General features: G+C 36.2%; 1 protein-coding gene across 1 annotated transcript in view; it reads right to left on the bottom strand.

Moving 5' to 3' along the window:
* Positions 1–17,802, bottom strand: part of UBE3C (ubiquitin protein ligase E3C) — a 74,384-nt gene that overhangs the window by 56,398 nt on the left and 184 nt on the right. The window contains exons 2-6 of the mRNA XM_010078903.1: positions 7,904–7,957; positions 5,351–5,425; positions 4,546–4,692; positions 3,682–3,797; positions 1,614–1,771 (exon numbers count right to left, since the gene is read on the bottom strand). Of these exons, the coding sequence (XP_010077205.1) occupies positions 1,614–1,771; positions 3,682–3,797; positions 4,546–4,692; positions 5,351–5,425; positions 7,904–7,957 (550 nt within the window). The remainder of the gene's footprint in view (positions 1–1,613; positions 1,772–3,681; positions 3,798–4,545; positions 4,693–5,350; positions 5,426–7,903; positions 7,958–17,802) is intronic.

Here is a 17,802-nt window from a genome sequence, read left to right as displayed (position 1 = left end):
TCCCAAAACAGGGATCTCTCAGACAGGAATAAAACGCATTACCACCCAAGTCATAAAGACAAGCGCAGAGGGCGATCTATTTTTGTCTCACTGAAGTACAAATGGAATCATGTGATTTCATTCTTCTTAAACCAACTTCCTCCTGCTCAATGAACTCCTAAACCACCACGCAAGTCCCACTACTACAGGAACCACACTGTAAATGCATAAATAGTGTCGCACCATTGAGAGGCCCAGCCTAAGATCCTTTGTTGGCGACTACCTAACTTCACATACAGTGCAACAAGTGGAAGGCACCATGAAAGAATAACTTATCAATGCTGACAAGATGCACATGGAAGACAAATTACATGGAAAAACATACACTAATAAAAGCTGATTACGGATTCTTTGCAACTTAACCATCACAAATGATTAGGAGATGGAACATTTCTAGTTGCACACAACTGCTTCTTTTTGTTTGGTTAGAAGTGATCAGAAAGCTGAATTTTTTTACTAAAATTTAGGATATAACATCTTGAAAAACTTTCATGTATCAGTTGTGAGGACTAAATATTATACTAAAAGAATAAATATAAATGTATTTTGGACTACATTATATAGTAAGCAATGAGACAAACACAAATACTTCTATAGTTTAGTTATGCCTAGAAAATAAAATAGATGTGCTACAAAAACAGTACGTTTTTTCTCACAGTAACTTCAACTTGCAGTAGTCAAAACCAAATCTTTAGTAACAGGGTAAGATAGCCTATTCCACTGAATGTATCTCAAAACCTACAAACAGAATTATTCCAACAATTAACTAACAAATTGGAAGGTGCTCTTTTTATGTTTTATACCAATGAAGCTGGATGAGAGATGTTCATTTCATAATGCTTTTGTCTTTTCTTTCCATCCACAAGTCTTGCAAACTCAAGCTGTGGTATCAGAAAGCCAAATTAATTTTTTTTGCACATTCCCAGAGTAATAAAGTTTATTTGAGACAAAACATAATTTTGGTGATAGCTACACAATTCATTAACTTTCAGTATGTTTGCACAGGTGTAAGTGATTGCAGTTTAGCAAATAGTTTTGCTGATGATGGTACAAGGGACATAAAAGCTAGGTCACCATCTCTTTGCTAAGGTATCTCTAGTGTTAGCAGGATGAAAAGGTAGCACCAATTTAGGATAATAATGAACATTAGCAGTTATAGAGAACAGTACTGCAAAACAATGCCCAATTTTCACACAACTAAAGCTTGGATCTGGCACAGTGCGTGTGCACACACATGTGCGTGTGTATACATAAACAGCTACTGGAATAAAATTTTTGTTAGGTAATATCGATCTGTTCTCAAAATATGTGGTAAAAGTCTGTGTAGGTAACTTGGTAGAATATGTAATTTATAAACAGAATTTCCGAAGAAATCAAACAGTAATTTCTCAAGCAGTGATCTCACTACAAGCAAAAAGTCCATCTAATGTATGGACTACGTTAGTGTATGCAACACTTAATTCATCATGTCTGTGGTAAACGCAAAATGTGATTAAACAACATGGTCTTCAGGTATTATACATTCTGTTCAATTTTTTAGTATTTCCTAGAACTTCTAGTTCCTAGTTACTCACCTTTTTGAATCATGTAGTGCAAAATTTGTTCAATTAATGATGTCACATAGCTGACATCTTGTAAAACAGGCAAATACGTATTCTCAGATGAAAATACCTCAAGCATTCTCATAGGAAGTGCAACATTCAGACTGTCATCATTGCAATTTTGCAATAGCCTATAATTGAAATGAAATAAAAATGATTTAGCAAGACGCTTCTCTTATTTCACCACAGGCATACGAACATTGATTTAAAAATAAAACTATAAAAAAACTTCACATTCACCTTAAAATAACTTTCTACTCAGCTTCCAAGTGTTCTCAGTAGTTTAGCTTTATCTTTTTGGTGGCACCTTTATAATAATAATTCCTAACTTTAGGGTTTTTATGACTATGGCACCCTCTCTCTTTAAATCCAACTAAATTCTTGCTTTCAATGACTTGAAAGTTTGGAGGTCTACTGCACAAACTGGAACAGAAGCAAACAATAATACATATTTTTCCAACATGTATTACTACCCATATTAAAAACTAAGTAATGAAAGCCCCAGAGCAATATGGGCTGGCAACAACCGCTGGGGAACGTCATATGTATAACTAAAGCAGTATGTCCTTGATTACAGAGTGAAATATTAAAAACACAACCATCCACATCCTTTTAGCAAACTACCAGTAACCACAGAAATGATGAAGATTAAGAGTCTATTTAGAATTAAAAATATTTGTTAGTAGGAGCTGGATATAGGCATGGCTGCCCTAACAATGTGCTTTCTCCCCCAGCCATTCAGAAAGACAGGACCTATCAGCAAAAATTATTTTGACACCATAGCTAAGATATTTCACTAAACCACAAAAAACATATTCTGACAACAAGACCTTATTTGCAGATGTAGCTGCAATCAAACTACCATTTTTTGGCTATGATATTACACAGGCATCTTTCTCTCCATAGCATCAAAACCTACAGCTTCTCACTAATCTAAACTTCTCCCAGGGAAACTTTTCTTGGTTACCTCTCCCACTGCTCGCTTTCTGGGCTTTGCAGAAAATTAAAGTAGCTCAGAAAGCAAGCACAGGCCCTCATCATTGTGCTGGCAAGGAGAAGACAAGAAGAGCTTCTTCCTCCATTTGCCCTATATGTGTAGGCAGGAAAAGCTCTTCCACTCCTCCTGTTTTCCCACACCACCCAATCACGAAGGTAGAGTGGGAATACTAACAGAGCCGCATGTACAAAACCACAATTTCAACTGTAGTGAAAATGTACAATTCAATCCAGTGACACCACATCTGTGTTCCACCGTATGTGGACTTTGAAGCTCACCACTCAAGTCTCCTTTAGTATATCTGGTGTCACTGTTTATTACGCATACAGTATACACAATTACAAGAACACAAGATTCAGTGACTTGAAAAAAACATTTTCTAAAAAAGCCTTAACATTAAAAGGAAAAACAACTTTTTTTAAGCTCTGGAGAGTCTAACTAGTTCCTATCACAGATACGAACAAACATGTTGTCTAAAACTAGGCTATAGCTGCCAGCTACTCACGTCACCTTAATAGATTTACCTTCCTGTGATCCTCCCACTACAAATAATAAATGTAATGCTGAAGCCAGTAATGTACCTGCTTAACATGCCTTAAATTCAAAATAAAATGTGAGGAAAGGCATCTTAAATAATATCAGTTTTAAAACAAAACGTATCCAAAGCATATCCTTGGAACATCAGTCTAACTCAGACAGTATCTTCTCAACACTATCAGTTCCCAAGAAAACCTGGCTTCCACAAATATTGCTAATGATACTGCTGTATGCAAAGAGTTAAGAACATACTTAAGCCTATCCCGAGGCAGTGTATCCCTTAAGCACATGTTGAACTTTAAAGTCAATGGAGCTTAAGAACATTCCATTGTTCTTACATAGGACCAAGTATTATACACCATGGCCTACACATATATTTAACATACAGTCCTCTCCATAAAATAAATTTACATTTAATACTTCACTTGCCACAAAAAGAAAGAAACAAGTGCCTAACGTAATTTCTGAATGCTTTTTAGACAGTAGCACATAGAAAAAAGAAGTTACCTGCAACACAGCCCCAACAGTCTTTTTATTTGGAATAGGCAAGTAAGTCTGTCTGGACCATCCAATTGCTTAACAAACTGAGAACTCTGTTTAATTAAATTCTGACACATCCATACCTGGGAAAAGATATGCACAAGTATACTGTTTATAACAACAAGTTATATTATTTATTAATACACGTTATATTTCAATCCTATTTTGGATACCTTTGGAGGACTTCGAAACACAAAGACAATCATGTTCAGCTAAGGAAAAAAAAACTGTTACACAACATAAACTAAACAACTGCTAGCACTAAACTTTCAAAGTTAAGACTGAATTCTACTTACAAATAACTTTACTCTTGCAACAAATTTATGTGTTAATTTTTTGTCTTTAAATAGTCATAATTCTTTAATGTCCATTATGTCCGCTATGAATCATACTTACTTGTACATTTGGGAAGTCTGCAGTGACTTTGCAATTGATATGGCAACAGTATTAACCACTGAGGTGAAAAAACAACCCAAACACCTTAGGGATGACCAGAGGGCTAAGTGGAAAATACTGTTTAAAAATTAAATTCTAACAGAAGTATATTCTTTTTAATAAATTACTGTGAATAATGCACACAGGATTTTTCAAGGCTTCATTTCACAGACTGTGTGTGCAGTGTGCACATGTGAACATATAAAATCCAATTTTAAGTTATTCTGTCTCAATGAAAACCAGCAGAGTACAGGCCAGCAAAAGCCAGAATTCTTAAATGAATATGCTAAAGCAGTCAAGGCCTTTTTTGCATCCCTTCAAAAACTTTCAAGTGAAAGAATATATAAGAAGAGCATGAAATAAAGGTACTAGAGACCAAAGTATGTAACTACTCACCAAGCGCTTAGAATCCTCATTCTGTCTATAAAAAAAGAGTAACTGACGAACTAGAAGGGTCAAATTAGCTCCATTAGCAGTGGAGAAGGTTCCTCCAGATTGGGCCAAATTAGCACATCGATCAAATTCACTTCTTTGGATAGAGTACTTAAAAATAAGACATACATCAATAATGGTTATGATTTATAATAGAGATGTAAAATTTTAAAAAATTAATTTCAGCTTCCCAAAGTGGTTGCAAAGTAGTAAAATAAATAAAACACATACTTGTTAAGAGATCATAACATACACACAATACCTTAAAAGCCATAACTGTTTTCTGTCATTCAGCAATTTGTTGCTTTTCAAGTCAAGAATATCACATCAAACATTTTAATCGAGTTTACTCAATAAATATTAGCTCATTTAAACAGATACAATGCTTTCTCAGAATAACCTACCCAACAGCAGCTTAGAAGGAACATCTTTTTGTCTCAAACTACCAACTTAGCCATATTGGAAAAAAAAAGCTCCACTCTGACAGCTGCTCTTATGTAACTGTTTTTCATTTGCTTTGTCAGCTCAAAAAAATATTGCATACTCCCATTGAAGCCTAGTGTCACATACATACTTTGCAGAATAAATGTTCATTTACTAAAATACTGAGGTTCAAATGACAATGTCAAGAGGGAAAAAAACTTCTACTTTGTAGGCACACATAATACTCAAAAAGGTGAATATTTTCAGTGGAATTATTTATTATTAGGAAGTCTCATTTTCAGCAAAACTGTTTTACACCTTTGTAAATAAATACATAAGTACTTACTTGATGTTTCCTGTCTCTGTACCCTCTCACAAATGACTGGATTATTATTGCATTTTTCAGCCTCCGCCTTTCTTCCTGTAAAACAAAGCAAGAAAATTGAAGTCAACATTGGGAAACTGACTAATTTTATCAAATATATTTGTTTCCATTCAAATAATGTATCAGTATTATGAGGGTGGTGTAGTTTAGATGTGGGGAAAACACAAACTGCAAAAAAAAGAATCAGTTATTTGTAGACAATATTGCTTGCAAAAGGAAAATAAGGCTTAATGCTTTAAGCCCAGGAGCACAATATGGACATTAATAAAAATTCTTGCTCTCTTCTTCAAACAAGACATATAAAGCGAGTCATTTTATTCTGTCTTCTTCAGTAGCTAGAAAGAGTAGTTAAAATCATCACTAACTTTCTGAGGAACTGAAAGCCAGACTGCTTAAGGTACAATGGAAAGAGTACTCAGTAGGTCCCCTGACAACACCTCCAGCATATCCCATCACATTAAATATCTCAGGCAAGTGGCTACTGTAATTAGGTTTCTAGTAACATCCATAGAGTTTCTTAGGGGAAGAAAGAGGGAAGTAAATAAAATAGCTACTCACAAATACAGAGCTACAAAGCAGTGGCTGAGGAAGGGAAAGTACAAAGATCAAGAGAAAAAGTCAGAGAAGCCTGCTTTGAAAAGAGAAATTTTAACCTAATCAATCCTTGAACTATAATGAGCCCATAATTATGAGGACCACCAAGCAAAACCAAACACCAAAATGTTTTGATAAATTTAATTAAAATACATTTGGAAAAGTTCACAAAAACTTCCAACTTGCAAAAGCTTGATTTCTGATTTGTTGTCCCATAAAGACACATCCAACTTAAGAACTTAACCTGAACTGACCAGAGAAACACCAGATGAAACTGCTATACAATGCCTACTTTATTCTTCTTGGAAACCCTGGTTCCTAAAGCAATTTGTCTGAATAAGCATATACCTGAAAGACTCTAATTATCTCTAGAGCATGGACCAAAATCAAAATTTTGACAGGTCAAAAGATTTTTTTTCTCTCCACAGTATCTAACAGTAAAAGTGCAAAGTATGGGGGCAAGCAGAAGAGTTTCAATTACAGAGAAGCACTGTCTCTTCATAATCATAATGTAATGCTCAACTAAAAAGTAGATATGTTCTCCTTTTCTCTGGGTACAGGTTTTATCCTAGAATACATAATTGTCAATTAGCAACCCGTAATTGCCAAGGTTTTAAGTCTGAGGTCACTGCTAAGATTCTGCTACAGACATTTGTTTAAAAGCCGTAACTGATTTTGTTCTCAGAGGAGTCATTCATTTTGTAAGAATCCAATATATGCCACAGAAAATCATTGAGCATATATGTGTACATATACAGATAGGAGTATATGACTCTGCATCATCTTTGCAACTGACAGAATTAAGCAACTGAATGGGTTATTTCAATATATGGCAAAAAGTTTATGAAGTCTTTTCATATATGTCGGTAAGGACTCACTGATCATAAATTTGATTCATGACAGAGCATTCTGAACTAACTGACAAAATCCTAGTAACTTCATACTTAAACTTGGTCCATAATTACACACCCAGGTTGTAAAGAAAAAAAAGCACTAACTGTCCTCAGAGACAGAGGAGCCAGTGCAGAACTTGCATTTTAATCCAGCAAGGGTCAAACACTTATTTAAGGGCCCAAAGCTCTGTTTTCTTTATTAGCATGAAACCTACATAGTTATACTATTAAAATCATTTTTAAAACCAAAATTTTTTTCAACTCATATCAGAAGCGGGAAAAAATACAAAAATTAAGATATTTACTTTAATTCCATACTAGTAAATTTTTTTTTCATATTGCCACATATATTCATGTTTTTAAACTGGTGTTTTTTCCTTTCAATGCTATTCCTCCTTAGCACTATTCCAGACTGAATTATCCATGGCAGTAAGCTTCAATCGCAAACAAGTATTAAGGTTTCCTAAGGCCTCACATATTAGCTTCTCCTTGCTCCTGAATTATCAGGTGATTTTAAAGCACTCTAGTATATATTCAAGTATCACTGTTCTGATTTTACCTTCACAGAACTGAGGGACACACTGAGGAAAAATTACTGAAGGTCACCTAAGAAACCATAGCAGAATCAGGAACAGAAGACAGTTTGCTGAGACCAATACATATTATGGGTAAGGCAAAAAAAAAAAAAAAAATAAAAAAAAGGCAATTTACTACAATTTACTAGCCAAACACCTATCTTTTCTCAACAAAGACTAGATCCAACAAGCACCAAAATGTAAGGAAAAAAATGCCTTTGCACCCAGTGCATGCTTAACTACCTTCTTTTGAGATGAAACTCACTCCAGGAAGCATCTTAAAAGCAAACAGTTTGTCAATTCTAATATACTGGAAGACTATATAGAACTTGCAAACTAAACCAAAACACTCCTGAACTAAGTGCGAGTGCAGCAAAAGTACTTTGGACTGTAAATGTTACTACATCAAAGAAAAATCCAGTGGGCATGCAAACGCCTACAGTCTACTTTACCTCTCGTTTTCTCCTTTCTTCCTGAGTTCGATGCAGGAGAGAAGCCTTTTCTTCCTGCAAGACACAAATAAAGATACTATTGCATTTTCATTCTAAATCATTCAAATGTGTTGATGATATTTAATCTAAGCTTCACTTTGGGGATTGTTCATAATATGCAATACATAAAACATTGGAGAAAAGTAAGCGGTCATAATTTTACGCACTTACAAATACCTGTAATGCAGCCCTCTCAGAAGCTTAGTAACAGAGGGAAGCTACGTAAAAAGAAACAGGATAGGCAAACAGCAGCAAATTTATTGATCCCTGTCCAGGCTGGTGTTCTCAGCATCCCAATCATCTCAGCAAACATCATCCATTTACAAATGGGGGAGCTGAAACATAATAGGGACCCAATTCTGCCAGGTAGTACCAAATGTTTACTGAGTGTTATCCTTGCTTGGAGCATACGCAAGTCGTTGGCCCAGGTGTGTAGAGCAAGTTGGGGCATATTCAAGCTAATCACATACTGTTCCAAAGCCTCATGCTTTTGTCCAACTTGCAAAAAAGCATTAAGCTTTTATATTTACTTATCCTTTTCCTCAAAGCTTGTCCGGAAAAGATGTCAAAACAAACTTATATAACATAAATGGTAGGAATTTTTTCTTTTAAAATTTTGAACTCTTCACCCAAATTAAGGCTACAAACTGAAACTTTCAGGACAGCCATCTCTCCAATATAGAAAAAGAAAAGAAAACTAAAGTATTCAGGAGGCTTCTAAAGAACAATACCATTACAATAAAAAACCTGTGCATGAGCTTTTAAACCACAATCTTACATCAGTACCCACAGATTACAAAATATAAAGCTTTATTTGTAAGAATCTCTTACTGGATGGTTCTGTGCAGATTTCAAGGAAATATACAAAATAATTCCTTTTTGATGCAGAGTGTTCAGCTCCCACTGCAGACAATAAGAGTTGAAAGTACCCTGGCACCTTCCCAAATCCAATCTAAAACAGACAATAGATTTAAGGGAACTTTTTTTCCCCCCTCTATGACACATGTAACTACTTCCTTTGTCTCCCTATGCCCTTATTAGTCTAGAGAAGTTAAGAAATAAAACACACTCAAGCTGAAAGCCTACTATATCTGAATACATAAAAATGAATCAGAAATTGCCAAACAAATGTTTATAAAATATTTAACAACATCTAAAACAGCTGTGCTGGAATATTTTCAATGTCTATATACAGATACAAAAACTGAGGGCAAAATTCTTCTGCATTTCTTTTTTGATTACACAGAAGAAGCAAGGTCATGATTCTCCTAGTTTCATTAGGATAGAAAATACTTCAACACAGACCACCAAGACAGAATGAAAAAAGAAACACATAAATGCAAAAAATTAAATTAAAATTGGGTTTGTATTTCAGATAATTTAGTAGAGAAAGCATAAAGAAAAAAAAAATCCCACAAGAAGGTTAACCAGCTTTTCCTCTAAAGACAGTATTTATGGCCAAAGACACCACTAACTACAGCCATTGCCCTCTAAAGACAGGGTTTTGTCCATGTGCTAAACACAGTATAAACAAATTATAACAAAATCCATACATAAGACAATATATCTCCCGTCAAGCAGTAGGAAAGGCTTTAGGTCTGCTTGGTAACATGAGGCAAGAGATTCAGACCTCACACCCACAAAAAAGAATAAATAATGTACTAAATTAAGAAATAACCAACAGATAGCTTAAATTTTCAGGACTTTTTTTAACAGATTACTTCTTTTTCAACAGCTGATACCCAATGCATTACAGAAGTTAATGAAATGTTCATATTTAGAAGTGATCAGAGTGACATCTCTTCAATGTGCTTAGAGAGTTTCATTCTGCAAGCAGCACCATGTAGAGAACATTTCTGCTTAGAAGCAATGTTGCTGAATTTGTCCTTGCACTTCAGAGTGAACTGAAAGAAAAAGCAAAAGAACACACAGAATAGGGAAGGGAAGACGAATTGCTAAATCTGAGTGGAGAAGAGAATGGTACAAAAAGAAAAAAAAAATACTAACACAGTAAATGCAAGGGATTAGTAGATAAAGGAAAATAAGTTGCCAGAGGGGTTATCAGAAACAAATAATTTTGGGAAAGAGATGAAAATAACTATGGAATAATCTTCTTTGCCTACAAAAGGCATTCTAAGAAAATTATTTCTTAAAGACAGCTAAATGGACCATCATCTCTGGAATCCTCCCTCCCTTGCCTCTTAATAATCAGTACAGTGAAAAAGACCTGAACTCAGCAGCTGTTGCTCTGTGGCTGGTTGTGAATGTCAACTGCGACACAATAAGTGATGTACATTTGACAACTCCCATCTATAAGGTCACGTGACTGCTGACAGCTACAGCTGCTGCACCACCGCCTCCTGCCTATCTACAGCCAGAGCTACTCACAGTATGAGATAGCCTGACAGGAACTTCCAGAGATCACACCCAGCTCATTCCTACTCCCCATCTTCCTCACCTTGCTCTCGTGATGGTCATGCTGTCTTCTTTCTTCACCTGCTAGAGAGGCAGATATCAAGTACCAAGTTACCTTTCAAGGTGGGCAGTCAGACATTTTAGGGGGAATGAAGCATCAGCTTCAGCTTGTCTTGATTCCTTGAACCCTAACTCAAACGGAGCAAAAAGCCATTAACTGAATCAAATTCCTGACATCTTCTATGATGCAGTCTTCTTTCTCCAGGAGTTTGACGTCCAACGTGCAGCACAGGGAATACACTGGCTGTGTTCTTCATGCAACATTTAGTGTATTACTAGCAGTCCCTTTCCTGTCTGCTCCTTCCTCCAACAGAAGATACTGGGAAAGACAGCCAATCTCAGTGTCTAGCACACAAGCTACGGGACCATGAAAAGCCTGATTTGAGAAGTTTTCTTCACCAAATATGTGAGGCATGACACAAAGAAACAAGAAAGCAAAGAAACAGTATGTGACAGCAAAACACAATGTGACATGGGTGATGACTCAAAGAGTAAGAAGTGGAAAGAGGTGAAAACAAGCAAGCAAAGACAGCCAATCTCAGTGTCTAGCACACAAGCTACGGGACCATGAAAAGCCTGATTTGAGAAGTTTTCTTCACCAAATATGTGAGGCATGACACAAAGAAACAAGAAAGCAAAGAAACAGTATGTGACAGCAAAACACAATGTGACATGGGTGATGACTCAAAGAGTAAGAAGTGGAAAGAGGTGAAAACAAGCAAGCAGATGGAGAGCAGTACACAAGGAGGAAAGCAGGAATTAGGAATGTTAAGTAATATTTAAAATGTTAATTTATACATCAGGATAAAACTGCTATGTACCATACTATTCATCACAGCAAAGTTCAGAGTCAATGCTGTAACAGACCAGTTGACGAGAACAGCCACATCTGGCAGTATAACAATGCCAATGTCTGTGCTTCAAAAACTCCAACCAAATACATAATGAAAAAAAAATAGTATTAAAACTGCTTTCTTGTCCTCATTTTGCTGAAATACACCATTTTGCTGCAAAAGTATGCTTACACAACTCCTAGCCTTTATATATCCTAGACAAAGACTGAATAACATAAACAAATATACAAATTACGATTCTTTTTGTCATGCATTTTGACACCCTGCATTGAGACTGTTAATAAACTTTCAGCCTTCAGCCCAAAATTCAGCTTCAGGAAAAAAAAAGTCTACATAACTAAATTTTGTCAAATACTCCTAGTATTTGTTGACTTCTTTAAAATCTGAAATTGGAGACTCCTGGACAGTCAGGTTAATCAAGTCAATCTTAGTTCCATGCAAGTAAATTTTAAACCTAAATATGCTAGATGCAAAGGTGAAACTGAGTAATTATTTTCAGGCACTGTCTAAAGAGTAAGCACATTTTGAAAAAAATAAATATACATTTACACAAAAATTTAAATATTATTAATAAGTGTTTGAGATTTAATTGTAAACCACAGCAGTTTATTTTCTTTCTTTAGCTGAGGAAACTATTCTATTTAACATTACAATACATTATGCAAAGTACAAGGCACAACTTTAGGGAAATTTTCATGGAAAAACAAATAAGCACTTGACCTTTTAACTTCTGGGGACAATTATAAAATCTTGGATGGTTTTCACCTACAAAACCCAGGAACTTGCATCTTTTTTCCTTTCTTTAAAATAAGGAACATGACTTTTCAGCTGAATTTAGTTTGAAACACATAAACATCAATAACAACTCCCAAAGCAAATGAAGTGACCTCAGCAATTTATAAAATAAAATTCCTTAATAAGTCCAACAAATATGAGGAAGATTTTGTAGCATCTATTTGTAGAGAACAAATGTAGACACTGGTAGACATCCCCCTCCCAAGTGGTTCTCAACAAATGTTTCTAGTTCCCAACATTATTTTAGACAAGATAAACTCCCCTTCAATTGGCTTTTCTGAATATTAAAAGAAATTAGTGTTTTAAAAGACTCAATGTCTTGAACTGAACCTCAGCAATTTAAATTCCATTGGACACACAGCCCAGCCAGCCTGAGTAAAACATGTTCAGCAGCTTGAAAAATTCTGCTTTAAAACAGTTTGTGACTCTTCATATTTCTGATTATTTACATCATGGTTAAATTTATATGTAGAGAAGACCATCTTCCAGATGAAGGTATTTTAAAGTGCTTAAAATACGCCTAGGAAGTGGCATTTGGCCAGGGAAAGCCTGGCCTTGCTGAAATCAATGTGACAGTGCTTACAAAAAAAAAATCTCCGTATGTTAGCTCAAGTTTTACCTTAGGATGTAGAATATTTGGAACCACCTTTATCATAGTAGCTACAAAGCCACACACAGTGGAACCAGGACTTGACTGGAGGCTCTAGAGGGCAAATGAAATACAAACAAGTTGCTTTTAAATTTACCCTCTGCTTGTCTGTATTATGATTTTTAAGATGTATATTGTACACATCACTGTAGTGGAGGGACTTTTCATTTTCTCAGAAACAAGCAGGAAAAAAATACCTATAAAAGCAAAAATTTCCATTTTGAATGAGTAAAAAAACACATAACTGAAATTAACAGTGTAATCACTGCTCTCAGCTAACTACAACTCCATCACTCGTAGCTTCCTTTCAAATTAGAATTTTAAATGTCACCAAGAGGGAAAAAAATCCACAGGAACCTAGTATGCACTAATTATATAGCTTCCTACTGACAGACAGTCATTATTTTACAACATGATAGTCTCATCATATTTCCACACCACAGATCTGAAACTCAAAGAGTATTTCAAGACTTAGGCTTTAACATTTCAACGTTCTGGACAAAACACAGTTCTGACTCAGAATGAGGCATGTACTTGCATAAGGTTCTATGGCATGTGCCTTATGGGACAAAGGTCTTATGGAGCAAAGCAGTGCAATTCTTTCCCACCATTCAAAAATGAACTGTAAATTTGTAATTGTAATCTAGAAATCCTGTACTATAAATCCCTAACAACATTTACTTTCCATTGTGACCTGGTGTAGGTTCAAATAATATATAATAAAACAGGAATTCTTCCTTCTTGAAATTATTAACAACTTTATTCAATCAATCACTAAGAGAGAAACAAAACTATTTTTTAAATCTGTACCATGATTGCTTAAATCCTATGTACATGTATCACAATAAGCAAGCCCAGCCTGTGCAGATCTCTCCACACACTGGCAATCCTACAGCCATTAAATCATTAATTTTTATTCCACAAGAAGTTACTTCATACATAGAACACAGACAACAAAGACCAAACAAGGCGCTTCTGGAGTTCTACCTCTGGACTTCAGCTGAGAGCTGGGGGAAAAATATACAGGAATCTAATCCTTTATGTTATGCTATTAATTTGAGAAAGTATATCAGTAACTACTGAAATAAAATATAAACACCCTTTGTAAATTGACTATTATTACTAAATATCTACATATTAAAATAGAGAGACTTTTTAGAATACAGATGGAATCATCACTATTGGTTCATTAGTAATTTTCCACGTCTTCCAAAAACTAAACCAAAAACCAAAAAGCAACTCAGTGAAGTCGGTTTCACTTTCACTACAGTGCTAACTCATCTGTATTACAAATTCCTGAAAAGGAAGATTCTTTTTAAACTATCTCATATTGTATTATAATTTTAAAATACTCTATTTTAAATAGTCTTGGGATTTACAAAAGCATGGTTTAGATATCTCATGTGATACTGTAAATTTGACCTAATATTATTCTTTTAACTATTTTTCCTGTTAAAGGCTTATGAGATGTCATTAATACATTTTATAACCTAGACTAATAACATGGAGCTACAGAGCACCCTGTACAGCTCAGTACAGATATGGTGATCCCCCTGCATGGATGTACTAACAGACTGGTACCTTGTATTTTTCTTAACACTCATAAAATTAACAAAGGAACAGTCAGGTTGACTTTACCAATCATGCTAATATGGTTAAACAGATTCTGCACTATGCCACAAAGAGTCCAATTTCATGATAAAATTAGTGAAACTTGCCAGCTGCCACCAAAAGGCACGGTGACATTCCACCCTGAAGAAATATGTTCACTATATGGGACACAAAGGACCAGGTGGGAACCACACAGGTGAAGAACCATCTGTTTCAGTCCACTGCACTGTTAGGTTGGGCTAGCTCAATTTGAACTGCACCCCAAACCAACTCTTCAGGCGCACCTCTTTTTTCCTGCCTGACACACCACAGAAATTCTGCAGTCACAGCCTTTTAGGCAGCAAACACTCTCCTGTACAAAAAGTCCAGGAGTAATTCAAGATGTTCCTATATTGAACTCCAATAACAGTACTCATTTTCAGAGGTCATTTTAGTTCAGAAGTAAAAAAATATGTTTTGCCAGTTATAAGTAAAACTACATCGGAAAACACCTTTTGAAGAACCTCATAAAGCAGGGAATCCTGTTTTAAAGGTGACAACAAGCACCCTAAAAAATTTTAAAAAAAATTAATTTATCACATTGTAAATAAAACAGTATCTATACTCTCAAACAAATATACAACTAATGCAAGTAGTCCAAATGAATCAGCAGATTTTTTTTAAAGTAGATATGGAGGGAAGAGTCCAAACACTGACAAAACAATCTATATTTTTATACTTACGTACAAGGCAATAGTAAAATGTTACGATAATACTCTGAAAGGATTGGTCACAGGGATAGCCATTTCGAGAACACTAATTTTGCAACCTAGGATTTTAACAGAAAAAGAGACTTAAAGACTACTTGTTCAGTGAAAGGTTTGGTTGGATTGAAGTGCCTCTCTACAACATTCACAACTCAGACCATCATACCACACATGAACGTAAGATGCAAACAGTGTAAAAACAAACCTGAAGTGCTCTGCTTTTATAATTCAAAAATGTCATAAAAGTTAGCGGTGAGAAAGCACACTAGATTCAGTACCTTTCTAACCGCCATAATGCCCCAAGTCCTCAGCTACATTTCTGTCATCGTGCCTGCACTGGCAAGACCCCTCATGAGGCGTAAGGAAACACTACAGACACACATGGCAATGTCAGACAGGGTATCAACACGTGTGACCTGTGAACAACACGGTTACTGCTGGCAGCTGGAGTTACATCAGCAAAACACTCCTTCTAATAGTCAGGCTTGCTGACAGATTATTTTGGTGTAGCCGTATGCACATGAGGAAGACTCTGCCACCATCTTTAGCACTGTCTCCCCCAAACTGGAGTCCCTGCTTTCATACTGGGAGGGTGTTGGTAATGTAGCTATACAGGAGCAACAACATTTCGGAAACTGCCCCAAATTGGGTAGAGTTATTCTTAGCATTAAGCAGCCTGCATATAGATTCTACCAGTATTTGAGCTGTGTTTTATTCTGCCAAAGGAATCAAAACAAGCAGTACTTAGCATCCAGCTAACTAACAGAGCGCTGCAGAGGTGCAGGGTTGGAACTATACACTGTATCTTTCTAAAATTATACACATTTGGGAGGGCAAGAGGGTATGTCAAAGAACAATTTTTTTCCTATGTGCATACAAAGCTGAAAGGAAATATTTTACAATTCAGCCTTCCGTAAACCTGAAGCCTATAGGTATGAGAAACATGACCGTAAGGAGTCTGTAACGTGAGATAATGAGAACCTCGTGGAACCCACATAAACGATTGCCACATCAATCTCTGCTGCAGTAGGTTTACATAAAAGTTCAGGTAAACCACATTTTTTAAAGTAATTCTTAGTATTGCTTAAATAAATTCCTTCATTAGTACTGTATACAGTTTCTGAAAATAAGCAGCTATTTCAAGGACATTCTATGATGTCCATATAACCATGATGTCCAAACCTGTGACTGATTTGCATTGATGCAGCACAAGCACTTCAGTACTTCAACATAAAATCATGAAATCTATGATTCAGTATCAATCTGATAATGAACAACCTCTGTATTGGACAGAGTGAAGGTTATGCATCAATTCCAGTTTCCACTTCCTCTACCTTCTCGTCTTTGCCCTTGGAAATTTATACCTGGATAACACTAATAAATTTGTCCCATATAACCAAAATAGATGGAATTCTGATGAATTAAGAAATCAGTAGGTGTAAAAGAAGGTATTATGACAGTTGTTTACTTCTGTAAAAGGAAACATGTTCTGCAAGTAACACTATGAGCAGGCCAGTGCCAAAAGTTGCAAAGTACCTAAAGTGTACAGCTTGGAACCAGGGCATGTTCTGTCAATTCCTACTTCAACTGGGGAATATTTAGTGTATTTTTGACTGGTGCAATGCCATTGTTTGCAGTCTAATGAACAGAGATGTCTTAAGATAAACAGAAGATGATTCAGATGAAAAGCTGCACAATCTAAATGCAGTTCTGTTATACATTCTCTTTAATAAATTTTGTAAGGGAATACACCAAAAACGCAAACTTCACTGGAATTTTAACATCATACAGCATAGTATTTTAGCTCAATTTTCTAACCGTACTGGCAAGCCTTAAAAGTTTCAGAGAATAAAACCTGCTTGCAGTGCACAATAACAAAAGTTAAGACTTATTTTTGCTCCCATTAAGATTAAAAGATAAAAATGAAAACACTCGTTAGCTTCCCACACAATCACATCCAATGATAACGTGAGGAATCAGTATTTTAGCAGTGAATTAAAGTAACCCTTACAAACCAGGCCACTTCCAAAAACCACTTTGCCCTTCCTCTTGTTCTTCGGTAGTTCTATGCCCTTCAGTGCTTGACTAACATTTGACTACACTGTCCAATCAGCAAGATCTAAACAAACCATTTCGCTTCTTTTCCGTCGATAAATACAAGGGGATTCGATAGTCTGATACAGCAGGCAGTTAACTGCTACTCTGCCTGCACAGGACAAATTGACCGAACGTAAACTTGACAGAGAAAAGCTAAACGTGTGACCCGGCAACCCTGACTCACGTGGATGAAGCCTCCCCCCCAGTTCGCACTGATCGCCAGTTGTGCAAGGCTGTTCCCCCCCATCTCCCCAGCGAGGCGGGCCCACGCAAGGCTGTCCCCTTTGGCGAGCAATGACAAGAGGTCTCCGAGTCCTTCCCTCCTTCACCCCGGGAGCCCTGGAGACGAACAGCTCGGGAGGTGCTACCAGCCACAACAAACCGGATTGCTTGCAGGGGGGATGAGCTGAGGAGACATTTCCTCGCTTCCCACAATTCTTCCTACACTACGAGCCTGGGAGGGGGTGTGTGGCCGGATTTGGAAGAAAGAAAAAAAAAAAAAAAAAAAACACAGAGCCAAGGAGATCAGAGATAAACACATCATCAAAAGGGGAGGATTTTTTTTCCCCTCTATTAAACCTTAGTCATAGCTGCTCCCATTTTCGAAGGCCCAGCGTTAAAAATAACGATACA

Source organism: Pterocles gutturalis, unplaced genomic scaffold, assembly GCF_000699245.1.
Source record: "Pterocles gutturalis isolate BGI_N339 unplaced genomic scaffold, ASM69924v1 scaffold22078, whole genome shotgun sequence".
NCBI lineage: Eukaryota > Metazoa > Chordata > Aves > Pterocliformes > Pteroclidae > Pterocles > Pterocles gutturalis.
Note: the sequence above shows the minus strand (reverse complement) of the source record. Positions and strands in the feature narration are given on the sequence as shown.